Source organism: Nycticebus coucang, chromosome 10, assembly GCF_027406575.1.
Source record: "Nycticebus coucang isolate mNycCou1 chromosome 10, mNycCou1.pri, whole genome shotgun sequence".
NCBI classification, from domain to species: Eukaryota; Metazoa; Chordata; class Mammalia; order Primates; family Lorisidae; genus Nycticebus; species Nycticebus coucang.
Genome location: NC_069789.1, coordinates 56,477,767 through 56,504,105, shown reverse-complemented (window position 1 = coordinate 56,504,105; position 26,339 = coordinate 56,477,767). Strand labels below are relative to the sequence as shown.

The following is a 26,339-nucleotide window of genomic DNA, read 5'->3' as shown; positions in this document are numbered from 1 at the left end:
CATCACTGATTATTTCTCAATAAATTTCTCATGTGTATGTGTGTGTGTGTGTTTTGTGATAGGGTCTTACTTTCTTACCCAGAGTAGAGTGCAGTAGTGTTACAATAGCTCACTGTAACCTCTAACTCCTGGGGTCAACTTCTAACTCCTGATTCTCTTGCTTCAGCCTCCCAAGTAGCTGGGACTACAGGCATGTGCCACCATGCCTGGCTAATTTTCTTTCTTTCTTTTTTTTTTGTTGGGGATTCATTGAGGGTACAATAAGCCAGGTTACACTGATTGCAATTGTTAGGCAAAGTCCCTCTTGCAATCATGTCTTGCCCCCATAAAGTGGCCTGGCTAATTTTCTATCTTTTGTAGAGATGGGGGTCTTGCTGTTACTCAAATAATCCTCCTGCCTTGGCTTCCCAAAGTGCCAGGATTACAGGTATGAGCCATTGTACCCAGCCCTGATGTGTGTTTTCTATTATGCAGTCTCTGTATTTAAGAGATACTTAATTTCTTGTCACACATTGGCCCCCTGCTGCTTCTGAGGAAAGGGTGGGACTACAGAGTGGCTTGAGAAGACAGCTGAAGCTGCTTTTTGATGAGACACACAGGAACCACCAACCATCTAAATAAACGTCCTCTTTATTTTACCAAATATAATTTATCAGTTAAGTTGACATTTGTCAATTCAGTTATAGTAACTATAAATAATTCTTTTAAGACACAGTTCTGTAACTTTTTAAGGATACAAGAGTAAACCAATATTGCTCCTTACAGCCAGGCCAAAAGTACATGCAGTTGGTGCAATCAGAGAAAAAGAAATCTTCCATGAAAGTCAACTTCATTTTCTTTCCCTCTCACCCCATAGTCCTCCTCTGCTCACACACTCAGGGCCTGGGGCATGCCTATCTTTCTGCTTTTTAGGTAAAGAAAGATGAGTCCAGAATCGTCCAGGACTGCCTGGCTGAACTTTAAAGATGAGGAAGGGGTGAGTGACTGGGGGAGGGGTGGCTGGAGATCACAGGGGTACAGCCTCAGGGGCAGAGGAGTTGGTTTTGGTGCCTGTACAAGAAGAGTCTGCGTGCAAGCAAGTTTTGAGGTGGAGAAAAAGATGAAAGAAGTCCAGAGGGAAGAGCAAAAACAAGCCCAGGCTGGTGTTAATGAGCTCTGTGGGACACAGCTCCATCTAGATAACCTCTACAATTTCTTCCATTTCTAAGCTTCTATGATTCCAGAAGGTGGCCTAGCTGGAAGAGGAGGGGGAGAAAAAGACAGTCTCTGGAGGTCTAGGGCAAGTTCCTGGGATAAGGCATGGTGCTGGTGGAAACAGGGTCCTTGCCTAAGCCTGACCTTGGAGGTGAGCTACAGAGGGGAGGGTTAATGGGGAGGCTTCTGAGAGGCTAGAAAAAGCCTGCACCCAAATACCCGGATTTGTACATGTGTGAGTGTGGACAGATTCTGAGCTGTTCAGAGCAATGTGTGGGGAGGAGACAGAGGCTCCAGTTTTTCTCCCAATTTTGTGCCAGGCAGAGAAAAGCAGAAGCAACCAGTTGGATGTCCAGCTTGCTAGTTCTAAATCCTCTTTTGAGTGCTTGGTGAGGAGAGCTGGAGGGAAGGAAAGGTCAGGAAGGATACTTTAGGGAAATGAAAACTGGCTAGGCAATAAGGCTGGTGGCTCCAGCTGTGGTCAGCTTTGCAGAGTTGGGATTCAGGCAGGAGAAAGAGGCAGAACCTGGCTTGGTGAAGCAGATGAGAACACTTAACAATGAAGAAACTTTGCCAGATTGAAAGGGGCACATGGCCTTTGTAACCAGGGGAATGAGGTACAGTTAGAGCTGTGTTTCCCTTACCACTGGCTGGTGCAGTATCTAACACATAGTAGGCACTCAATAAATATTACTGAAAGAATATTTCAAATCCTGCCGCAGGCTCATCTTGGGCAGGCTGTGTATTTGTTGAGTGAGTGAACGCATGAATGTTTGTAGGCATTAGCCAAGAGAGGAAAACTAACCTTCATGACAGAATGACTGATTTTAGGAAGTGACAGAGTCCAAAGTGACCACGTGATTATGTCTTCAGGAGAAACAGCAGCAATTGAAACACCCCTGGTTGCCGTCAACCTCCAAATCACTCTTTACATTAACCATGATCTGTTCCTAATCTCAGAACCCACCCTGGTGAACTTTGGGGAAGGTAATGCTTAGAGACAATTAGAGATGAGGGATGAAGAGAGACAAAGAATCAGTCCTTGGGGTCCACGGAGGATTGGGTTTTGGGAACTCTTAAGAGTAGACACGGGCCAGCAAGGAGACAAGGCCACTGTTCATTTTTTCCTGGAGGTGATAACCAATGGGACGTGATCGGAGAGAGGGATTGGTGATGTTGATTAGGTAATCGCGTAAGAGGCATGTACACAAAATGGTCACCTTATTCCTTCTGAGAGCAGGAAGGCCTATGTCTAGAGGGCAGAGAATAGGGCTGGGATTATAGGAGAGGGCTGGAGCAGCTGTCTCCTGCCCAGGGCTTTGAAGTGGTCAATGTTTACAAAAGTACATGTGTGTTTGGGAGTGTTATTTATTCCTGTGTTCAATCAAGAAAAAGAAAAAAAAGAAAGAAAACCAAAAATCCCAGAACCCACACAGAAAGGGTTTCTCTTTAGGACCAAGACTGAGGTTGCTAAAGCCAAACCAAATGTCCCCAGATCCTAGACATAAGCCCCCTGCCCCAATCCACCTCACCTGGAGGCACCCACCATGAAATTGCACTTGGTGATTGTCTCAAAATCTTCTTGTACTGCTCATCTCAGCCCATCTGTCCTTCCTGAATTATCTGCTATATAAACTTGGCTCAATGTATAAAATTCCCATTGAAAATAATGAGAATTTGGTATCAAAGTGAAGTCCTAGAAAGAGGTGGGAGTGTGGGGTGGAGTAGGGACAGGGGAACAAAAGAAAAATTTCAAATAGAAAGTGCAGAGGGATGTGGAGAAGGATGAGTGACCAAGCTAGTCCCCGACATCCGTGTCTCGGTCCCCGATGAGCCAGAGGATGTGGAAGCTGAGTGCTAGGAGCCCAGTGCCAAGCAGGTCCCCCAGAGCAGTCAAGTATGGGATGGAGAAGTTGTCCGGATCCAAGCCCCGGCCCCACATCCAGTGCACCATCCAGTCTGCGATGTATAGGAGAATCAGCACCTGGAGAGACAGACGGGCACAGCCTGCAGCCTTCCCCTTTCTCCAGGGGGAGCCAGAGGCCACATGATCAGACCTATTCCTGTTTAGTGCAGTATAAGGCGTGGCTAACTAACCAGTCATTACTTTTTATCTTCATCTTTCCATGCCAGCAACCTTTCTATGTTCTTCCACCCCACAATTAGGAGGCATGAGAGCTATTTATTTATTTATTTATTTTTTGAGACAGAGCCTCAAGCTGTTGCCCTGGGTAGAGTGCTGTGGCATCATAGCTCACAGCAACCTCAAACTCCTGGGCTCAAGCAAGTCTCCTGTCTCCACCTCCCAAGTAGCTGGGACTACAGGTGCCTGCCACAACACCCGGCTGTTTTTTGGTTGCAGCCGTCATTGCTGTTTGGCGGGCCCGGGCTGGATTTGAACCCGCCAGCTCAGGTGTATGTGGCCGGCGCCTTAGTTGCTTGAGCCACAGGCGCGGAGCCAGAGAGCTCTTTAGAGAGCAAGATGCTGTTACTACCTGGGGTCACCCTCATTAGCATTATATAGGGTGGCCATAAAGTTCATGTACAATTTAAAATTGCACACAATCTTAAATCGCACACAAACTTTATGGCCACCCTGTATTCTGCTCCCAAATTTACCAAGCAAGGGTCTTCCTAATTTAAATCCTATTTCTTGCAGGAATTCAGCCCTCTTAACTCTAATTCTGTGCCACTTCATTCTTGAGTCACTCCAATTCCTGCCATGTTGGCCTCTCCAGGAGTCTGGTATTGTGGGCAACTTTTCCTAAAAGGATTTCTTCTCTAGGCAAAGTGGGATAGGGATAGTGTTTGAAGCTGCTGGCAGAGTTGATTATCCCAAGCTGGCTTTCTCTTGACTCTTTCCATTCTGTTGTTGTGGGCTCAAAGAATGCAAGTTTATTGTAACATTAATCCTAATAAAACAGAATTGTGAATCAGCTAAATATAAAGCAGACAATGCATACCGATTCGGAATACATTTTAGATTAGCTGCTGCTTTGATTTATCTGTGCTCTTGTTTAGCTTCTGTTACTACCGATACTTAAGGATGATGCAGATAAGAATCTTGCTAGTGTGGCTCAGTGCCCGTAGCATAGTGGTTATGGCGCCAGACAAAAACACTGAGGCTGGTGGGTTCAAACCCAGCCCAGGCCAGCTAAACAACAATGACAACTGTAACAAAAAATAGCCGGGCACTGTGGCGGGCGCCTGTGGTCCTAGCTACTTGGGAGGCTGAGGCAAGAGACTCCCTTAAGCCCAAGAGTTTGAGGTTGCTGTGAGCTGTGACACCATGGCACTCTACTGAGGGTGACATAGTGACACCATCTCAAAAAAAAAGGGAATCTTGCTAGTGGGCCCAAGACCAGTAGCATGAACAACATCTTGTTAGAAATGCAGAATCTCAGGTCCCATACTGGACTTCCTGAATTAGAATTTCATTTTAACAAGATTCACATGTACTTTTAAGTTAGCAAGGCACTTGATCTTGAATACCATGGCACAGCAGGCCCACATTTCTATAATCTGCATAATGTCTGACATTTCAGCTCCTTAAATGACTGCATCTGTGTGAGAATGAATGGTGTCTAATGGCTAAGTTCCAGCACAGTCATTTGGGAGGCTTTACTCTTGACTGTACTTTGCAAATACTGTGGTATGAAAATTCTGCCCGAAGAGGCCCAGATGCAGGAATCAGAACCCTTAATGAATCCAGAAGCCAGAAGTGACACCTATTAGAAAGCAAACTTGGTTGCTCTCTGTTCTCTAAGGAAGCAGAGGTTACAGTTCCAGCACCCTTTACATTTCCACATGCCCTACACACAGCGGCCTTGTACTCCCACGGCCTTGGCCCTCAATGAGGCCACCCCCCAACTTCACACCCTTTCCAGCAGCTGCAGAGGAGTCCCAAACAGAGCTCAGCCAGGAGATCTTTGGGACATATCCCTAGAAGGGAATGGCACCAGCTGTTCTCACGTTCTAGCCACCTACGATGGATCCAGGACAAATGGCTGGGAGAGGATTAAGTGCTATACCAGGGCCCTTCGCTGATCAGGAAAACAGGTAAGAGTGTTCCTCAGGGTATTCATAATGGGTAATGGAGCCCCGGGCATATCTTTCCTAACCCAGGCCAGGGGATGAATGGAAAACCCCCACCACAGACCCACAGACCCTTGGCACCACCCACCCCTTCTCCTTTTCTGCCAGATGTTGTACTTGAGCCCACTTAAAAGGGGAACATGGGGGCGGTACCTATGGCTCAAAGGAGTAGGGTGCCAGCCCCATAGCCCCATACACCAGAGGTGGTGGGTTCAAACCCAGCCCTGGCCAAAAACTGCAAAAAAAAAAAAAAAAAAAAGGGACCATGGGGACTTGGCTAACTGCGGCAGGACAACAGCAGCATATGGTTGATTCTCAGCCCAGCCTGTGCCAAGATGTCCTAATACAACCTTTCCAAAGCCGGGGGTGAGGGAGCTGGAGGGGTAAGTGTTTATCAATACGAGACTGGCTAAATAAAATTATGGTATTATCTATAATAGAATAGAATGCAGTCATAAAAAAATTAGGATGCTCTTCTCTTTACATAATAATACGGAATGATCTCTAAGGCAAATGTTAAATGAAAAAAACAGGGCGCAGGTAGTATGCACAGTGTTACTACATGGGTGTAAGAAAAGGGAGGAAAATAAGAAAAATATATATGTTTGCTTGTTTAAATACAGAATAAGGTTGAAGGATGCATAAGAAATGGGTAATACTGATGGCCTGTGAAGGAGAAAATGGATGGCTCCGAAGAAGAGGGCAAAAAAGAGTTCACTGAGGTTTCACCACATCACTGCTATCTATTCAAAAAACAAATCTATACAAATTTAAAATGTAATATTAAGGGTGAGTGTGGCTGTAGAATGGTAGCATAGGGGAGCCTCGTGATGATAAAATTGCTGTATTTTGATTATAGTGGTGGTCACACCAATCTGCCAACACTTGTGATGAAACTGGATATATCCACACACAACGGATAAAACTGGTATAATCCAATTAAGTACTGTGAATTGTACTAATGCTAATTTCTGGCTTTGATATTATACTATAGTTATGTAAGATGTTACCACTGGGGAAAATTAAGTGAAGAGTATATGGCATCCTAGCACTCTGGGTGGTGCTAGGCTGAGGTGGGTGGATCGCCTGAGCTCAGGAGTTGGAGACTAGCCTGAGAAGGACTGAGACCCTGTCTCTAAAAATAGACGGGTGTTGTGGCAGGAGCCTGTAGTCCCAGCCACTCGGGAAGCTGAGGCAAGAGGATCACTTGAGCCCAAGAGTTTGAGGTTGCTGTGAGCTATGATGCCATAGCACTCTTTTGAGGGTGACAAAGTGAGACTCTGTCTCAAAAAAGAGTATATGAGATCCCTGGACATTTTTTTTTTAATTTCCTGTGAAACTATAATTATTTCAAAATTAAAAGTTTTAAAAATGTAATAATATACATACAAGAAGGGAGAAAGTGTCACAGTATTATAGAATGGCAAGGCTGGATGGGATCCTACAGATTATCTAGTGCACTGGTTTAGATAAGTTTCTAAGCTGTGGAACTCTTTATTCAAATGAAATTTCCTGAGGAAGCTCAGCATGCAAAACAGAGCCAAGGGAACTCTGCAGCCAGGCCAATGGGAGTGGCACGCAAGGCCCACCTGCTCAGCATTCTACAACCACCTGCCTGAAAACCACCACTTCTGGTCCATTTCCTCTCAATTTATAAATGTATCACCAAGGCTCAGGGAAGTGTAATAACTGGGTCAAAGTCACACAGCACGTTAGTAACCCCTAGAACCACAGATTCTTCTCCTGAGCCCCTGTCCAGTGTTCTGTGCACAGAGCATCTGATGGGCCAAGCCTCGCCCCTCCCTGCAGGGCATCTCAGCCCCACCCCATCTCCCTGCTCCTGCCAGTCCATACCTGGAGCAGTGCAGCTGTCATGTAGAAGATGATGAAGATGAGTGTGAGGGTGGTGTGCCCACCCTGCATACAGCTGATGGTGTAGAGGAACACCAGGTGTCCTGGGACCACAAGGAGGAAGAGGACCCGGGCAGAGCGAGAATTCACATCTGGGATGAAAGAAGAGAGAGCGTGAGGAGGAATGGAAGATTGTGGGGCCTGGAAATCTTTCAAAGTGAGGGGGGACTGCACTACACCTCGGGGCAGCAGACGCCTAACTTTCTCTACCTCTCTGTGCAGTGGTCTCCAGCCCCCAGGGTGTCCCAAGAAAAGATACCCTTCCTGCCTCCACAATAGCTGGCACAGCCCAGCAGAGAAGGAGACCCTGTGGATCTGGCCCACAGCTGTTTCTTCAGTGAGGTTCACTGATTGTAGGTGCCCTCTCTCCAGGGCTGGAATGGGCTTGGGAGGCTGAGAATCTGCCATTACCAGGACTGAAGAAGGTGGTACAAGGACTGGGGCAGCGGCGAGGAGCTTGCTCGGTGTTCTCCCCTGGCATCCCATTCATGTGCAGGAAGGTGGAGATTCGGCTGGCCTGCACTGCCACCAGATTGCCCCCAACACCTGCGGAGACACAGATGGGCTCAGACATGGGGGACCAGAGGGAAGGAAAGATCTTCTCATTCTTTGTCTTTTTTATCTGCAGAAGCATTGTCCTCTGTCTTCTTTTAGGGTCTGTGTGGGCATCACCCATTCACCAGTCCCCGAAATGACAGTGAAGCACAAAGAAGGAGAGAAAGACACCCCCACCTCTAGGGAGTCTTCCAGGTTCCTCAATCCTCCCTACTATGGAGATGTGGCAGTTCCATGTGCCCCCGGCATGAGTGTGAGAGTGCTGGAAAGGACGGAGGAAGGTCTGCAGACTCAGAGCCTGACTTTTCAATCAGTACAGCATGTGCACCTGCTTTCCTACGCAGCCAAGGAAAGCCTTTCCTACCTTGCCTCACCCCTCTCTAGTGCTCTGGGCAGACCCTGCCACCCAATGTTCATGTGCTAGTTTCAGTAACAGTTTCAAGAGTCATGTTTGGGTACAAACTCTGGAATCGGGTACCTGTGCTAATTACTGTGCTAATCGGGTACCCGGAAACTGTGCTAATTACTCTGTTTGCTCTCAGACTCCCAACCTGGTCATTGTCCTTGCTCTGAGCCCTGGGGGGCTTGCTGGCCGCTTCCACTTGGGTGGAAGCGGCCAGCAACAGGTGATCAGAGGAAAACAGAGAGATCAGGTATTTCTTTCCTGGTCTCTTTCTGATGTTTAGATGCAGCACAAAGTCCTTACCAGATGCAACCATTTGATCTTGGACTTCCCAACCTGCAGAACTGTAAACTAAATAAACTTTTCTTTATAAATTGCTCAGTTTTAAGTATGCTATTATAGTAACAAATAATGGAAGAAGAAACTCCCCTTGACCCTTTAGGACCAGAGGTTTGCCACTGTTGCTAATCTCTGGGTGTCTCAACATCCCTTGTTGGTCCTTTTACACTGCTCCCTCCTCTATGAATAGTCCCTTCATGAAATTCTTTTTTTTTTTTTTTTTAATTGAGACAGAGTCTCACTATGTTGCCCTTGATAGAGTGCTATGGTGTCATAGCTCACAGCACCCTCAAACTCTTGGGCTCATGGGATTCTCTTGCCTCAGCCTCCCAAGTAGCTGGGACTATAGGCACCCCCCCCTCCCCCACAATACCTGGCTATCTTTTATTGCAGTTGTCATTGTTTAACTGGTCCAGGCTGGGTTCAAGCCTGCCAGCTTTGGTGTATGTGGCTGGTGCCATAACCACTGTGCTACAGGCGCTGAGCCTTTCATTAAATTCTTTTTTTTTTTTTTTTTTTGTAGAGACAGAGTCTCACTTTATGGCCCTCAGTAGAGTGCCATGGCATCACACAGCTCACAGCAACCTCCAACTCCTGGGCTTAAGCGATTCTCTTGCCTCAGCCTCCCGAGTAGCTGGGACTACAGGCGCCTGCCACAATGCACAGCTATTTTTTGGTTGCGGTTCAGTGGGGGCTGGGTTTGAACCCGCCACCCTTGGTATATTGGGCAGGCACCTTACCGACTGAGCCACAGGCGCCTCCCCCTTTCATTAAATTCTTGAACTACCTAAGGTGGATTCTCTTGTCTGCTTGGACTCTGATATAGAAACCAACCCCCTAAGTCAGGGGTGTCCAACCTGCAGCCCACGGGCTGCATGCTGATTTTGTGAGAACATTTTTTGCTTCTCTGTGGTGTCAGTATCACAGACAGTATGGATGGACCCTTTTTTCTTTTCTTTCTTTTTTTTTTTGCTTATCAGCTTTTGTTAGTGTTTGTGGACTTAAATGTATTGTTCAAGACAATGTTTCTTCCAACTTCTTCCAACGTGTGGCAGAGGAAAAAAAAGGTTGGACCCCTTGCTATGTCCTCTTATTCTACCCTTCTCTTTTTCTCCCTGGAAGCTGATACTAAGACCTCACCGTTAATCACAGGTGTGAAGACAGCCATCCCTGCAAAGTTGGGGTCTGAGACAGTTTTGTCCAAGATGAGGCCTCCCACACTACAGAGACACAAAGACAAAATGACATAAAGACCATTGAAGGGTTCTGCTCTGGTCTCTGTGATGAGAGCTACAGGTTCAGCTAGTCTCAGGAAGGAAAGGAAGCATGGTGGCTCCCAGGAGCTCCTTATCTTCTAGTCCTCACCTCCCTCGCCAGAACCAGTTGCTGCTCATAACATTCTGACTTGGCAGTGCTCCCAGAACAAGCCGGCAGGCAGTCACCTCCTATAGCTGCCCTCCAAGTTGGCTAAGGAGCCTCCTGCAGGACAACCTACTTGTGAGGACCTCTGCTGTTCTGCCTGCTCAGCCTCTACTTCCCTTTCTAGTAACAGCACTGGACTCATCCTCAGGAATCATGTCTCTCCAAGCTTATTTTTATTTTTTATTTATTTTTGAGATCCAGTCTCATTTGGTTGCCCTCAGTAGAGTGCCTTAGCATCAAAGCTCACAGCAACCTCCAACTCTTGGGCTCAAGCGATTCTCTTGCCTCAGCCTCCCAAGTAGCTGGGACTACAGGTGTCTGCCACAATGCCCAGCTATTTTTAGAGACAGGGTCTTGCTCTTGCTCAGGCTGGTCTCGAACCTGTCGGCTCAGGGTAATCCACCTGCCTTAGGCTCCCAGAGTGCTAGGAGTACAGGCATGAGCCACTGCTCCCAGCCCTGTGCAAGCTTAGTTACTGCAGTTCAGGTGATGTTGCTTCAGTGATGGTTAAGCTCTAGCCCAGCCAGAGTGTCGCATCCCCCAGGCCATAGTGATTGGCTTGGGGATAGTTATGTGACCAGATGAGAACCAGTGTAACTATTCTGGGATTTTGTGGAACTGTTAGGGGAAAGTTCTCTCTCTTCTGACTGGAATGGGTAGGAGTAAGAAAGACATAACCCTGGGCTGTAGGCCACCATAAAGCAAAGCACAGCTGAGAGATGGGGAGCACCGGGGCCCTGATGTTACGTATGTCTCTGAGCCCAGCTGTTCATTTTTTTTTTTTTTGAGACAGAGTCTTACTTTGTCACCCTTGGTAGAATACCATGGTGTCATAGCTTACAGCAACCTCAAACTTTTGGGCTCAAGTGATTCTCCTGCCTCAGCCTCCCTAATAGTTGGGACAACAGGTGCCCACCACAATGCCTGGCTATTTTTAGAGATGGGGTCTAGCTCTGGCTCAGGCTGTTCTCGAACCTGTGAACTCAGGCAATCCACCGGCCTGAGCCTCCCAGAGTGCTAGGATTATAGGAGTGAGCCACCTTGACCGGCCCAGCTGTTCATTTTTGGGTTCTGCTTTGGAATGAAGTCCAATTCAGATGGTTTCTGCACTTGCAAACAGAAAGATATGAAGCTAATATAGTACTGAACACATTTCTAGGATCCAACCCCTACCCTCTCTCTTCAGGGCCTAAAAGGGAGTCTGTGACAGGGTAGAAGTGGGGTGGGGGTATGTACTCAGGGTCTGAGCCTACCTGCTGATGGCCATGGCAATGATGACAGGCTCCCAGCCTGAGTACAACACCTCCCTCGTGGCTGGGCTCCGTCGGGCCAGCACCACCCAGACAGGCAGCAGAGCCACGAAGAAGGCACACACCAGTGGGTAGATGTATCGCCAGTGATCTGAGAGGGCAGAGATCAGAGGGAGATGAGCATTGTGGCTCCTTGCCTCCAGCTTCCTCCTGGCTCAGCCTGCGAATGTCCCAACAGGTCGACAGCAATACTACACTAAATGCCTGCACACATACTACCTCATGTGATGTTCACCTATGTCCAGGAGGTAGGTATGGCCAGCCTTTTTCATTTTAAAGATGAGGAAGCCAAGATAGACAGCTACCTAGGCACTGAGGTTATCACAAGCAAGGATCAAACTCTCAATCTCTGGATTTGATCCCAGAAATCACTATCTCCCATCCCTTTCTTCATTTTGTAAGCAGAGTCCAGCCTTCAGTTCCTTTCCTTTCCTTTTTCCATCCTACCCTACCAGGGAAGCAAGAATCTACAGAACTAAACGGGAATATATTTCTGGTATTTTCCCCCTGACCTTGCCAATTGTATGACTTTAGGATCAGTTCTTAGCCTCACATCAGATCAGGAGTTATTATAACCTGTGTTCAAACTAAATAGTTAAGAACACAGAAGAAATCCTTGTACCTTTGCAAAACTTCTACCATCTCACCCAATCCCACCCAGGAGTCCACCCAAGCCACACTCTGGGTGGCTCACTCAGTTCCAGGTAGAGTCCCCAGCTGATGCCTGAGAGCAGTGCCAAGGTGATGAGGTCGCCCAGGCTGGCAGCAATGGGTGTGGCCACGTTGTCTGGGTTGATCCCAATCTTTCGAGAGCCAATGATGACTCCGATCATGATCATACCTGGTGAGGAAGGGGAAGAGGGGCCAGGCGGGTGAGAAGAGCTAAAGGAGGTGCCAGGTACAGTCCACACCTCTGGGGCAGCCCTGCTTACTCCTCTGCAGTCATCCCTTCCTTACCCAGGACCAAGGAGGCAATGAAGGCTGTGGCCACGCTGCTAGCACAGAGCAGGAAGGCGTGTGGGATACTGAAGTGGCCATCAGGGATCCAGCCAAAGACGACGGCTGCAATGGATGCCAGGAAGCCCACCACTGTGGCCTGCACCTGAGGAGAGGAGTGGTGACTTGCAGACCACCGGGAGTAGCGAGCTTCTTAGCTGAGGTCACTGAGCACTCAGGCAGACCTCTTCCTGGCCCTCAGAAGCCTCAGGAGGCAGGCTGGACCGCACTGTCCAGTCCTCCCAGCCTGGAAGGATGCCTTTATTTATTTAGTTTCACACCAGACACTAGTGCTGGCAGTGCACCCTGTGGGAACCCAGGACATGTTACAGGCTGAATGAGTGTTCCTCTGGGGATAGGAGTGATCAACAGAGCTTGAGACTTTAGTCCAGAGTCAAGGCCAAGGACTCAGAGGAAAGATTCCCTGTGTGGAACCTGTGTGCTCATGGGAATATGGGCTAGCAGTAGCACAGGACATTTCAGCACTCATGAGTCTGCCTGGACTCCAGGATTTGTGGGAACTCAAAGGCTCCCGTGTCACCAGGAACTGAGAACTTATAGGGGTGATGTGAGTTCCCCTCTCACATCATGGCTGTTTTCCTGGGTAACTTGGTTATCTCCTAGAGCTACCTTGGGAGAGTCCAACTCAGCAGGCTGCTGGAGGTTTACTCGGGAGCCAGCTGGGGCTGACCTGAACCTTTTAGAGATTCCTGGGTAAGGGGGATACTTAGTCCACCCTCTCTGGTCTCTGCCTTCCTACCTGGATGAGGGCCATGTTCCCAGTGATCATCCGCCAGAGCTCCTTGGGTGTGTCCATGTGTCCGATGTTGGCCTGAGAGAGGAAGGGCAGGGGGCTGGAGCTCCAGGCTAGAAAAGGCCTGCAGCTCTCTCTGTTAAGTGCCTGCCTGGATCAGGGGCAGAACATGTGGCCTAAGACTCCAGGACCAGGACATGCAAATCCCATAGAAATGAAGTATGATCAGGATGCCAGGCTCAGAGGGAAGAAGCTAAAGCTGCTCTGCTGCAGCTGGGTAGGTGCGAGGGGGCTCCCAAGGCAGAGTCTTCTCTTCTCCTCTCAGGACGCTCGTTGAGGAGAGATAGAATCCATCCTCTGCCCTGCTTATCTGGGCAGATTATTCCCCCATGGGTCGGAATGACTCAATTCCTAACTCTGAAACCAGCTTGCTATCCCGGCAAAGGAAAGGTCAGCTGCTGGCACATAAATGAGGTTGTAAGAGTGTTTGGGAAGGCCTGGGTGGCATGGGCCAGGAGTAGGGGAGGACCAAGTCAGGTTGGGTTAAGCTAGCTGCCACTTCACTCTGCCACCTTCTTCAGACCCTTGGCTATGCAGGTACATCCCTGGCCTTCTGAGCTTTACTGCCTCCCATCCCAAGGAGCTGAATCTGGTTCAGTTCCTGACTCATGATGGCTGACCTAGCGTGTGGTAGGGGGTGGGAGTGACGAACAGTCCCTCCCTGACTATTCTCTTAAAGAGGAGCAAGCTGCCACAGGGAAAGGGAATGGGGTGGGAGGGGGCTAGGAGGGCCTGGCTCTGCTCCTGCCCAGCTGCAGAGTAGGGCTGGAGATCAGAGGAGGCCCCCATCTGTGCCGGTGGAGGAACCAGCATGATGCCCGCCTGTCAAAGCAGCACAAATAGTCACGAGGTGGGTTGTGAAGCAGGGGGTGGGGCAGGAGTCCAGGGACGGCTGGGACATCCAGAAACCAAGCCTGGGAACCACTTGGGGCGGGGAGCCCCTACCCAGGCACAGAACACCCAGCCTGGGATCTCCCCACACCTGCTCAGCCAGGCTCCCCCTTCCCACCCCAGCCCACACTCAAGGCCTGGGTAGTGGAGAAGGGCCTGTAGTGATCACCGAGTCTCTGGCTCTGTGCCACCCAGTGTCCTCTCTGTGCCACTCTTCTCCCAACCAGGACACTCACTGCAGTGGAAAGCCTTGATGCCAGGGTCATTTCCAGGTTTCCTTTGAGCCCCAACAGTGCAGGCACCAGGATGAAGACCTCCGTCACCTTCTGAAAGACTTCCCAGTGCTGCAAGGTGAAAACAGAACCCAGGAATTTCAGTGCCCAAAGGGCTGGTGTCGAGGTTCAACAGAGAGTCTGGGATCAGGGGCTTGAGGAGGAAATGGAGTCGGCAGGGAATGAGCACGCCACCCACCTTTCCTCCAAGAACCCTGGAACCAAATCAAGCCTATAGTTCTCCATAAAACACAGCCCCCTTTCTGCCACCTGGAACAGGGGAAATGAAGAGCATCTCTCTAGAGGAGACCCCTAGCCTGACTCTCCTTCCTCTGCCTGCTTTCCCGGAACCAGAGAAGAGGGTGGTGGGAACTCAAACAGCTAAGCTGCCCCAGATTCCCTTATACCCCAGAACTTCTTTGCAATCCCCCCTCAAACTGTAATCCCCAACCCCTTTCCCTTTAGCTCAGTGTCTCTGTGGCCTCAGCCTTAGGTGGTGTTGTCTCAGCTGTGGAGCCTGGACTCCACAGGGCTGAGATTAGAGAGTTTGTTTGGTTTCCATCTCCAAGGGCCTTGGGCCACAGCAATTCTCCCGACAGGCTCAGAACTGAGATTGTGGCCCCCAAACCTGAGAATGCTAGTCTCCCTCTACACTCCCTTATCCCACGCACCTTCCCTCAGTCCCTCCGCCAGCAGAAGCAAGGAGAGTCCCGGACTGGGAGTCAGGAGACATGGGTTCTAATCTCCAGTCGGCTCCAGCTCTCTTACCAGGTCAGGTATCTGTTAAGTGCTGACTATATGCTAGGCTAAGTGCTTGGATTTCCTCATTTAATCATCTCAATGACCCAATAAAATAGGGACTATTTTTATTCTCATTTTGTAAATGAGTTAACTCAGGTTCAGAGAGTAGCATACTAGTTAGTGCTAAGAGTTTGAAAAAATGTAGCAGCTGGAATTGGCTGAAGTTCCTTTAGCTGCAACCGCAACTGAGGACCTGCCAAAAAAAAAAAAAAAGCTAGGATTTTGATTCCTTCCCTAGCCCTGCCTGGCAATGTGGTTTCCTTTGTTTTAAAATAAAAGCCTCCAGGTTGGGAGAGGCAGGAGGGGGCGGGCAGCCAGGCGGATGTACTTAGATTGTTCTGGGTATTGTGGTTGGAAGGCAAAGAGCTACGGTGGGCACAGGCACTGGACTGAGAGCCTTGTGTCTCCTATGAGAGACCACAGGGAGGGGGCACACACCATCTCCGCAACAGGACTCTTCTGTAGACTCTAGACATGTTAACAAGAGCCTCAAGCTCCTGACCATAAGGTGTTCAATTTTAAAGGTGATTCCAGAACCAACACTCTATTGTCAAAGAGTAAGGTTTAGGATCAAAATCACGGTGAGATATCACCTGACACCATTAGGATGGCTACTATTTAAAAAATACTCCAGAAAATAAAAAGTGTTGGCAAGGAGGTGGAGATTGGAAGCCTTGTGCACTGCTGGTGGAATTGTAAAATGGTACAATTGCTATGAAAAACAGTATGGCAGCTTCTCAAAAAATTGAAATAGAATTACCATGCGATGCAGCAGTCCCACTTCTGGGTTTTGATCCAAAAGAATGGAAAGCAGGGTCTTGAAGATAGATTTCTATGCCATGTTTACAGTAGCATTATATTTAATAAATGTCTAGTGGATGAATGAACAAAACATGGTAAACACATGCAATATATCGGCTGTCACATGCCACAACATGCACAAACATGTCCTTGAGGACCAACTAATCCAGTCACAAAGACAAACACTATGTGATTCCACTTACATGAGGTATCTAAAATGGCCAAATTCATAGAGATAGAAAGTAAAATAAAAAAAAAGTAGAATGGTGGTTAAAAGAGGCTGGTGGAAAGGGGAAAGGGGACCATTTAATGGGTACAGAGTTTTAGCTGGGGAAGTCAAAAGTTCTGAAGATCTGTTGCACAGAAATGTGAATATACTTAGCACTACTGAGCAGTACACTAAAAAACAGTTAAGGCGGTACATTTTATGTGATACGTTTTTTACCACAATAAAAAAGAAAAGATGAGGCCAGGTGCTGTGTGGTTGCTCACACCTGTAATCCCAGGATTCTGGAAGGCCAAGGTGGGAAGATCACTTGTGCTCAGGAATTCAAGACCAGCCAGAGCAAGAGCAAGACCCCATCTCTACTAAAAATAGAAAAATTAGCTGGGTGTTGTGGCAGATGCCTGTAGTCCTAGCTACTTGGGAGGCTGAGGAAGGAGGATCACTTGAGCCCAGGAATTTGAGGTTGCAGTGAGTTATGGTGAGGATACTGCACTCTACCTGGGGTGACAGAGTGAGATTCTGTTTCAAAAAACAAAAACAAACAAAAAAACAAAACAAAAGAAAGATGAGCTAGCAGAGGGGGAGGCTGAGGCTGGGGCTACAGACAGAGCAGGCTGGACACTGGGCTGTCATAAGACAAGGTCCTCTCTTTTCTTGTCAGAGTTCTCTTTGTGTTCCCAGGGAGAGGGGCGCCTAACAGGATGCGGGAGGGGCTTGTTTCACTGGGGCTAGAGAACACACTTGTCTGAGCTTCTGGCCTGCCCAGGACCTAAGACTCTCCTTAGGGAGGCCCCTGTGTAAGGACTAATGGAGGGAAGCAGATACACCCCCATCTCAACCACAGTTACTGAGCTTTCAGGGAGCCACAGAAAGATCTAGCCCCTTCCAAATGCTGAAGGGATGTCAGCCCCTTCTTACTCCTCTCTGCCAGAGTGCCAGCTCCCTGCAGTCCAGCCTTGCTCTCAAACTGGACAAGCAGTTCCATAGACAGGAAGAATTCCCCTTTTCCCTCACCTATGGGTTTTCAAAGCTCCTCTCAGAGCACAGCCTCGTATCCCATTTTTACCCCCACTGCATCCTGCTTCCAAGCTGCCAGCTCTGGAAATCTCATTCTCCAGGTAGGCATATGTAATGCCTATGTACTGGCAGACTGAAAAGGCCTGGAAGGAAATAATCCAAGGATGTGCAAGTAATAGTTTCTGAATTGTTTGCAAGAAATAGTGCTTATCTTTATTATTGCTTAAAACTATATATAAAGCTCAGTTAAGCCCCTCTGGTTCCTACTACAAACACCCCGAAATTTCTCCACCTCCAGCACATGCTCGCTCTCTCCTTTTAACTATAGGAGGACCTGGAAAGTATGGGGTCCTGGAAGTGATGGCACGAGAGACAGACAAGGGGAAGGAACTCACAGCTCCTATACAAGTCTTCCCAACCCCTGTAGAATGCAGCCCAGAACCTCACTTTACCTGACTCCCAGCCCAGCAAAGCCGAGTTGGTGCTTGAGACAGAGTAGCCAATTTTACACACATACTTTCTTCACCCACCCCTGCACCCTCTCCAGGATGCAGCTCAGACAGGCGAGCCTCTGACATATGGGCACGCACAGGCTTCTGGGAGGAGAAGCTGCAGGCTGGTGATGTGGAACCAGGCTGGGCGTCTGGGTGGCTCTAAGGTTAGAGGTAAGTAGGATGTGGCCAGGGAAGACAGTGAGTAGCTCTTCTTCTTTCTTTGGCCTAATTCAGGCTCATCCTGTTCATCTTGCCGGGGAGTATCTGCCCCTGAAGTCAAACCTGTCAGTCAAGCCGCCAGCCAAGCTGCCACCCACGCTTTCCTGCTCGGCTGGGGGTGAAAAACACCACGGTCCAGGAAGCGCTAGAAGTGGGAAAATAGCTACAGAGTTTCACTGCTTCTCAGAAATGTCACCCCTCTTCCCTTTCTTTCTCTATCCTTGGGGTGGGGGCTCCCCTGATGTTTTGGGGATGAGGGATGGGACTCTGCCACACTGAGAACTAACCCTGATGCAGAGCAATCACTCTAAGTCTTGAATCTCAGTGGCCCTGCTAGTACCTCTTCCTTATCCGTCCAATCTGCCTCTTCCATTCTTTACCTCCTTCTCCCACCTTGTACCCTGACCTCTACCTGCCTTCAAGTGTTCTGGCCTGAGTCACCTTCTGTTTCAGGAGGGTAGCAGCAGGGAAGAAGGTTAGAGCCAGGAAGAAATGAATCAAGATACTAAGACTTAAATTTCCAGACACAAGCCCTATTGGGCACCAGGCTATGGGAGAGCCTGGAAACCTGGGCTGAAATTGACCTTTTAGGGATAAGCAGTGGGTCAGATCAGATCGCAGTAACCCCAGCCTTTATCTGTTTGAGGCTTTCCCAGAGGCAACTTCTACGGTTCAAGGAGGGCCTCAGGGAAACACCTGAAGGGACAGGTCTGTACAAAGAGTGAGAAAAGCAAATGGGTCTCTGACAGCAAGCAAAGGGCAGAGACAGGAAAAGCAAAAGGGGTGGCCAAGTGAGACCAGTTCTGAGTGTCCTGCCCAGGAATGCCAGTGGCCATGGGAGCAGACCAGCCACGAGAGGAATGCTTCCTTCCCACTGTTTCCCAATGTCACTCTCCTATCTACTTTCCTAGTTGTAGACTCCTTTGCAGGTGGAGGAGAGAAGCTGAAAGATATATTTGGGTGGGTGGGGCATTTGTATTTTTCTCAAGATCCTTAGCAAGTGAGTAGTAAGTTAAAATAAGAAACTGAGAGTCCCACCTGTCTTAACCTAGCTGAGGATTCCAGTGATGACTGGCTCACTACCTCCTGGCACACCCCCATCCCTCACAAAGGCTTGCAGAAAAAGGGAGTGAGACAACCTGCAGTGGCAGTCTGGGGCCTAACTGGGGGGAAGAGCACAGGTGTCAGCAGGGCAGAGCTCCCACATATAACTCAACCCTGTTCAGAAGCCAACACTGGGCCCAAATGCTCCAGGAACTTTTTGCCCATGGTAGTAAAGTTGGAGCAGATCATGGTCCATTTGTCCTTCTACTTTTGGCTTGTCCCTGGTATACCAGCACCTCACTTCATTGAAAAAGCTGCTGTGCACACTGAATGGAGCAGAGGACAGAGAAGAGGAGAAAGAACAGGCCTTTCAGGAAGAGAGTGGGTCTTCTGTAGCAGTGGGGGCCCTGGACCAGGGTGACAACTGCACCTGGCCAATATAGACTTCTGTTCAGTCAACTCTTGAGACACTGGGGGACACATGCCAGCCATTTCCTCCAGATGGCCCAGGGTCATAGATACTTGTCTCACTGAAGGCCATCTTTGCTTGTGAAGGGGGAATACAGGTGTGTATCCTTAGAAACTGTCTGTTCTTCCTAAATCTGGGACTGTCAGGCACCCCTTTTACTCCCGTGGATGTGGAATAAAAATTTCTCCGTGGTCCTGTGTCCTGGTTCTTCTGCACTCACCCCCTCCTATGATCTCACCATAGCCACCTGCAGGGCCTGCTCCAGCCCAGCTGTGGCAGGGAGGTTGGGAGAGGAGGCCAAGGACAAACCAGCCATTCTTATCCACACTGACTGGACCCCAGCTCTGGGGTTAGCCTAGATGCCACAGGTGCCACAGCAAAGGCTGAGTGCCAAAGATTCCCTGCCTAGGCCTCTCCATGTCTTGGGCACATGGGTATGGGGTGGGGGTGGGGCAAGACATCAGAGGGCTTTTTTAGCTCTGGAATCTGAGTGTGTGGGATGGGTAGAGATGTGTGTGGGTATGAGGTCCCTTCCTTCTACCTCTAAGAACTTTTGTTCTGGTTATATCAGAAAATGACTCCAATCATTCCAGATTCCAGTCCACCCTGCTCTGCAGGGGAAGACAAAGAGAGCAAGCTCCTGCCAGAGTCTTTAACCAACCAGTGAACCGTCACCAGGCTCTGGGGTCAAAAGAACAAAGACCATTTACCTCATCCCTCTAAGGCATCGGTTCCCTATCTACAAAATGGAGACAATTATGGTTCCTAGCTACAGAAGAGCCCCTCAAATGCTTTCCCACTATCTAGAAAACAATCTTGATAGTGGGAAAGCATTTGAGGGGCTCTCTCACTTCACCTCTGGATCTTGGTTCTGCAACCCTTTGTAGGTACCAAACCAAAACTCAGAAACTCTAGGAATGAACCAAGGCCACAGGAAAGGGATAGAAGAGGAGGGAAAACTGCTATCCAAGTCTCATTTTTCCTCCTCCTCCTCCTCCCTCCCACCTCACTGCTCTAGGAGAGGGGCAGCCACAAGGGGGAAGAACCCAAAACTCCAGACTGGCTTCCTAACCTCCACCTAGGAACAATCTTCAAGGCACTTTGACACGACACAAACCCCATTCTCATTAGCAACCAAAGGTTCTTATGAAGGACTCAAGTCAAAGTGGTCTTTGTGGACATTATAGAAGGAACCGTCAAAACCCACCAACCTTCAGTCCCTTGGGACATGAGCCTGGTGAGACCTACCAGCAGGACTCTATATCTCTACATGCACGGCTTGTAGTGTTGGCTTGGCACAGGGAAAGAGATGCAGAGCTTCATGTTCTTCTGAGAGATGTCATGGTCAAGGGAAACTGGGGGTCCCAAAGGGCAAAGATCAGATATCCTCCTGCCTTGGTATTTCTCTGAGTACCTAGGATAGAGGCCAGCACTCAGCAGGAATTTGATAATGCACTGCTGATGAACTTAGATAAAACTGCCACCTTCAAAAAGTCCTGTGTGCCATACCGTGCTTCAAAAACTTTTATCTAGAAACAAAACTTTGTCTCTCAGGTTCTGCATAAGCCCTAGCTCACACTGAGCTCACATAGGCTCTTAGGATCCAGGTCCCACCGACTCTTATCCTTCATTTTACCCAGAAGCCTCATAAAGAACCATCTTTGGCAGGGCACAGTGGCTCACTCCTATAATCTCAGCACTTTGGGAGGCCATAGCAGGAGGTTTGCTTGACCCCAGTAGTTGGAGACCAGCCTAAGTAACATGCAAGACCCCATCTCCGCAAACAAACAAAAACAAATAATAAAAAAGAGCCTTCTTTGCCCAGGGCAGGTGAGGAGCAAAGGGGACAGACACTTCTGCCCAGACCCAGTTACATTTTGTCCCCATTAATGGCATAATTAGCACTTTAAGGTTTTGTTACACCAACTCCCCAGACCATGCATCAGACAGCATGTGCCCACCCCTATTCTACGGAGACTGTGCCAAGGTTACAGGAAGATAAGCAACACAAAATGCCTTTATGAGCCTTCCCTCTTAATATGAGACCCTCTTGGCAGCTGAACAAATTCCTGCCCAGCAGGGGGATGGAGGAGAGGCTTGAAACTAAGCTTTGTACTTTGGCTATCCTTGAAACCCCAAGTGAAGGGGAAAAAAGACATAAAGAAGAGACCCATTTAAATGTCTCCTACAGAGCTGGGCTCAGCAGGAATGCTCAGGAGGCATGGCAGGCAACAAGCCTGCTCTATCTCTTTTCTCCCAAGCCTGAGCTCTGGAACCCACTCTGTTTTTGTTAAGCAATACTGGCCTGACTACCTTCCTAGGACTACTCAGCCTCCTCAAGGTTTCTGCAGGAAGTAATCAGAGCAAGAAGAAACTGAGGACATGACCCAAAGGGAAATGGTATTCTAGGAAGCAGCAGCTGCTTCTAACAAGGAGGGAGAGAGGAAGTCCCAAGAGCTAGTTTCTCAGAAGGCAAAAGTGGCCCTGGGCTTACAGTCAAGAGCTGCCCTACTCCAGTCATACCTGCACGATGTCCAGCACCATGCCAGCAGCCACAGTCCCAAAGCCTGCCAGGAGGAAGGGAAACAGCACTTGCAGCCCGATGGAAAAGGAGGTCTCCTTGAGGGGAGAGGGGGGTGCGGGGCCACGGTCTGTGCTGACGTCGTCACTTTCATTGCTCTGGCTCCCGTTCTCCAACAGGGCGTCCTCCTCCCGAACCCCCTTGGCGTTGGCCCGAGACTCAATTGCCACTTCTACCCCAGCCCCATCAGGCCCCAGGAACTCTGAGGTCCCGGCCAAGGGCTCTCGCCCGGGGCCATCTGAAGAGCAAGGAGAGGCAGTAGGGCCAGTCCCATTCAGCTGGTGGACTTCCTTCAGCTCTGTCTTAGAGGACATGACAGGCAGGGAGGAGGGGAAGGGAGAACTTTTCCTCTTTTTTTCTCCCGCTTTATTCTCCCTCTCTAACTTGGGGAAGTACTTAATCTTGGGGTGAACCCAGGCTTGGATGCCGTGGGACCTCTTCCCACGGCTCTCTGATCCTACTAGGCACTGCAAAAACTGATCCACCAACAGGCAGCCCCATCAAGCACTGAAGCTGCAAGCTGGAGGGAAACAAGAAACTCCTCGCCAGACTCAGCAGCCAGCCACTAGGGGTGCAGGTGCCTGACTCCAACAGACCAGCTCTGTGCTTGGGGGAAACTTGTCCGGCCTCTTGTCTTCTTTGGTTCTCAGCAGCAGGCTCCTCAGAGCAGGGGGCATCCAGAGTAGAAGAGCCCAACCAAAGTCTGGAGTGCCCTCTGAAGAGGCCCCTCTTTTGTAAAAAGTAGCTTGAGTCCAAATCTTTCAGAATACAGCCTCAGCCCAGGGCTGTGTCTCCTTCCTGATCCTTTTGCTGGGTTTCTCCAGCCTCCCACAGCTCCTCAGGCTCAGCTGGTCCCAGGGTAATGTCTGTGGTCCTTCCTCTCTCTTCCAGAGATTTCCTCCCTTCCTGAGAAGATCTTGTACCTCCCCAAATCCCTGGTCCTTAAAGTCACGGGAGTCTGTATGGAATACCTTATGTGGAAGAAGAAAGAAAAAAAAGAGAATGTTATGATATAGCAATATAGGTGAGGAGAATTCTCACCTAACACATTTATGAGTTTGTTCTATGGAGAGTTTGCTAGTTGCCTCCTTTTCCCCCTTAAAATTATTCAGCTTTGCACTGCTACATCTGGAGGTCCAGCAGGTTGAGAACCCCATCATGCTCCCAACCAGCAACCCATTACCCACAGGGGTCACCACCATGGTCTGCAGCAATGAGATGTCACCAGACAGGGATTAGGAAGATGCTGTGTAGGAGACCTTGGCCTTGTTTTCTCAGCAACCTGAGGTAAATAGAGATGTTCTCAGGGATATCCCTTCTTGCATATCCATTAAGAACCCAGGATTATTTAAATGTGGTCTCTTAGTGGGGCAAGCTTCCTGTCACACAGCCACCCACCCCACTGCAGAAGGTAATTTTTTTTTATCATTATATGACAGCAACAGCAAGAGAGACACATAAAGCAAATAAACAGGGAGAACCTGATCATAGAGCAGAGCCCCCAGACCTCTAAACACTTAGCCTCTGAGAACAAAACAAAACAAAGCAACAACTAAGCGGACTCCCTGGGCAAAGGGGCAAGCCTGCCAGACCAAGGCCAAGAGCCAGAGGCCTACCCACTCCTGCCCTTGAGAGTCAACAGTGTTACAAAAAGCTCAGACGCTGACTCTGACTCAGATCCAGGCCTCTGTCTCTACTTCTCTCCCCTTGCTCTTGGCCCTGTGAGATTGTCAGATAGGACAAAGGAATCATCTCAGTTTGAAGAGGCGGAGGATAAAACTATTGGTCATTACCCACATATTTCAGTTCTCTAGGCTCCTCCTGCTCTCCAGGCTTCCTGAGAGCTTGATACAATAGAATTCTTAAAAACAAAAACAAAATTAAAAAAAGTAGCATATGTCACCTGAAGAACCATATGCCAATATGCACTTGCTCCCAAATGAATCTTTTTAGTTGTACTGGCTCCACTTTTCTTTACCTAAAAGGAATCCCAAGGTTTCCTAATTTCTGATGGAATGCCATACTATTCTATTTTACCATAATAGCTCTTACAAGTAAAAATAAATTTAAAGGACAGCTTCCCCAGGTAAGAGGAACAGGTCTTTAAGTATTCCAAACACACACAATCAGTCAACTCCAGTTTGGAAAAGGCTGGATCAAACCCCAGTAATTGGCCCATGGGAATTGTTTCCTTTCTATCAACTCAGTCACCCACCAGGACTCCCCTTTTCCAACCTCCTTAAACACAGTACTGTGGTTCCTTCAAAGACTCTCACCAGAGATCCAGGAGGAAACCTCTGAGTCCACTGCACCATGCCAGAAAAGTTTCTGAGCTCTCCAAAAGGTGACAACCCTGCCTCCCTCCTGTCTTCCCGGCAGGCCGCTTAACCTGAAAGGAGACTTACAGGAAGGGAAGTCTTCACCCACTCCCCCAGGAAAGAGACTTCAGAGGGGCCTAAGGCCCTAGGACGAAAGAAGCAAAAAGTGAACTAGGACGCCTTATCTTCTCCCAGGCGGGGGCAAAAAAGATCCGTTTTAGTGTCACCAACCCCAGAGAGGGGTTGAAGAAGCTGGGCGGCCTCCTCCATCTCTCCACCACTCAGACTCAGCAAATGCGCTGCGCGCCAGGACTCCCGCCCTCCGCCACCCACCCTTCCAGACGCAACAGGACTGACCTGCCCCTCGCTTGGGAGGAAGGGGGGAGCCTGGAGAGTGGCAGCAGGGGCCCGTGGTCTCGGGGGGTGCAGGGTACCCCCTCTTCTCATCACTCCTCCTCAGCAGTGCTCCTGGGCCCCCGGGGTATCCCCCTACACCCCCAGCCAAGGCTAGAGTCCAGCCCCGACACCCGGCTCGCTACATTTCGCCTCTGCTTTACAGCGAGGACGCCGCCGCTTCGCTTCCACGACGGGGAGGTGGCCAGGGAGGGCAGGATATACCGCCTCGGGCCGGGCGGGGCGGGGGGGAACCGGACTAGGGGGCCTCGGACAGGGGACTGAGGGACCGAGTTCACTCGCCCCCAATCGCTTCTTGCCCGCGGAGTCGGGCCCGACTGGTTGGCTGCTGCTGGCAAACGTGATCTGGGGCAGACTGGGTGGCACCCCCCCCACCCCACCTCCATCAAAAATAGATTCTCGGATGGACAACTGCAGCAGCCAATCGGGACGTAGGGAGGGTGGCCTCAGCCCCGGCCCGGCCCCTTTCCTAAGCTCGCTGCCTGGAGGCGGGGACGCGGTGCCCTGAGTGACGGGAACTGCGAGCCGGCTCTGCGCCGCGCGAGCTCGTGGGTCCCAGCGCGCATCGGCCCCAGGTTCCCGCTGCCCGGCGCTCGCTGCGCAGGGCCACCGCCCTCGGGCCCGCTCTGCCGCGCCGGCGCTATTACAGCCTTTGAAAGGCGTGTGCGCCTGTGCCGGTCTGCTGCTGCCCCTTGAGGGCTGCCTAGGAGCCTCTGGCCTTCAAGAAGACCTGCAAATGGCCCTGGGTAGAGCCAGCCATCCAGCCAGCTCTGACCCCGCGGGCTCTCCCAGCATCCGCGGGCTCCTTCCCCGCGCTCTGTCTTCTCCCAGACAGACCCGTCCCTACCTCGTTCTTGGATACAGAGCCTGTCCCGCTGGCCAGTCACCTGGTGCTTGCAACAAATCCCGCGTTCCTCTAAGTCTAAGCAAATGGCTCAGCCCTGACGCATCCCGCCTTAATAACGCCCCGGCCTTGAAAGAGGTGGGGATGGGCGGGCCGGCGGAAAAGGAGGTCATACTCGCGGCTGGGGTCGCACATGCATCACCTGAGGTCGGGGTGGAGGGGAGCCTAGCTTCCTTTGAGCCACAGAGCGTGGTGGCAGCATGGAGAGGGATGTCTCTTTCCCAAGCTAAACGAAATCCAACTTTCCCTGACGCACCTTATGGAATCAAAGAGAGGTGTTCCCGTGCTAGCCGTTTGCCACTTCCTCCCTTGGGGTATCTCCACCTCTCCAACGCACACTCAGTACAAGTTCTCTTTGGGATGTTTTTGTGCAGGGGGAGTGACCTTCTGTATAAAGGAACCCCCACCCCCCGGTTTTCCTCTCTTGTCAGTGGAACCTGTGACCAGTAGTTCCTTCCTGCCCTTTTCCTCCCGGAAAGTGGCTCAGGGGGCATTCAAGCATCCTGAAGGAGTTGGGGGCAGAGCTGTGTCTGGGGAGGGAAGAACACAGTGCTGGGTGGGAAGTTTTCGGTACATGCACATCAGAGCATACACAGCGATCTGAGCAGGTCACTTCTTTGGGCAAAATGAGAAGTACATATACGCAGCCTTACTCCCTCGAACCTCCTCTTCCCGAATCCCTAGAATGATTCCTGCTCAGCTGCTGGGGCATTTGCATCAAGGGCTTCAGACCCCCAGGACCTAGTAGAGCAAATATGTCTCAGAATTCCAATTTTGACTTCGAATACTGTGTTTCTCTGCCTGGAAACAGAAGTAGCTGCTAGACTGGGAAACCCTGGGCCTCATTCA

At 49.8% G+C, this 26,339-nt stretch overlaps 1 protein-coding gene across 4 annotated transcripts; it reads right to left on the bottom strand.

The window, feature by feature from the left end:
- Nucleotides 1-614: 614 nt before the first annotated feature.
- On the bottom strand, nt 615-25,493 carry SLC41A1 (solute carrier family 41 member 1). Of its 4 annotated transcripts, none has more exons than XM_053607240.1 (11): nt 25,434-25,493; nt 21,797-22,825; nt 14,167-14,274; nt 12,986-13,057; nt 12,187-12,331; nt 11,924-12,070; nt 11,173-11,320; nt 9,638-9,717; nt 7,612-7,746; nt 7,144-7,292; nt 615-3,178 (listed from the first exon to the last, which is right to left on the bottom strand). In XM_053607240.1, exons 2-11 carry the CDS (start codon nt 22,166-22,168, stop codon nt 2,993-2,995), a joined length of 1,542 nt encoding a protein of 513 aa, XP_053463215.1. In that variant the 5' UTR covers nt 22,169-22,825; nt 25,434-25,493; the 3' UTR covers nt 615-2,992. The 4 variants fall into 4 exon arrangements, with proteins under 4 accessions (XP_053463215.1, XP_053463211.1, XP_053463212.1 ...); XM_053607236.1 differs by lacking the exon at nt 25,434-25,493 and adding an exon at nt 24,530-24,930; XM_053607237.1 differs by lacking the exon at nt 25,434-25,493 and adding an exon at nt 24,260-24,436.
- Nucleotides 25,494-26,339: the final 846 nt, after the last annotated feature.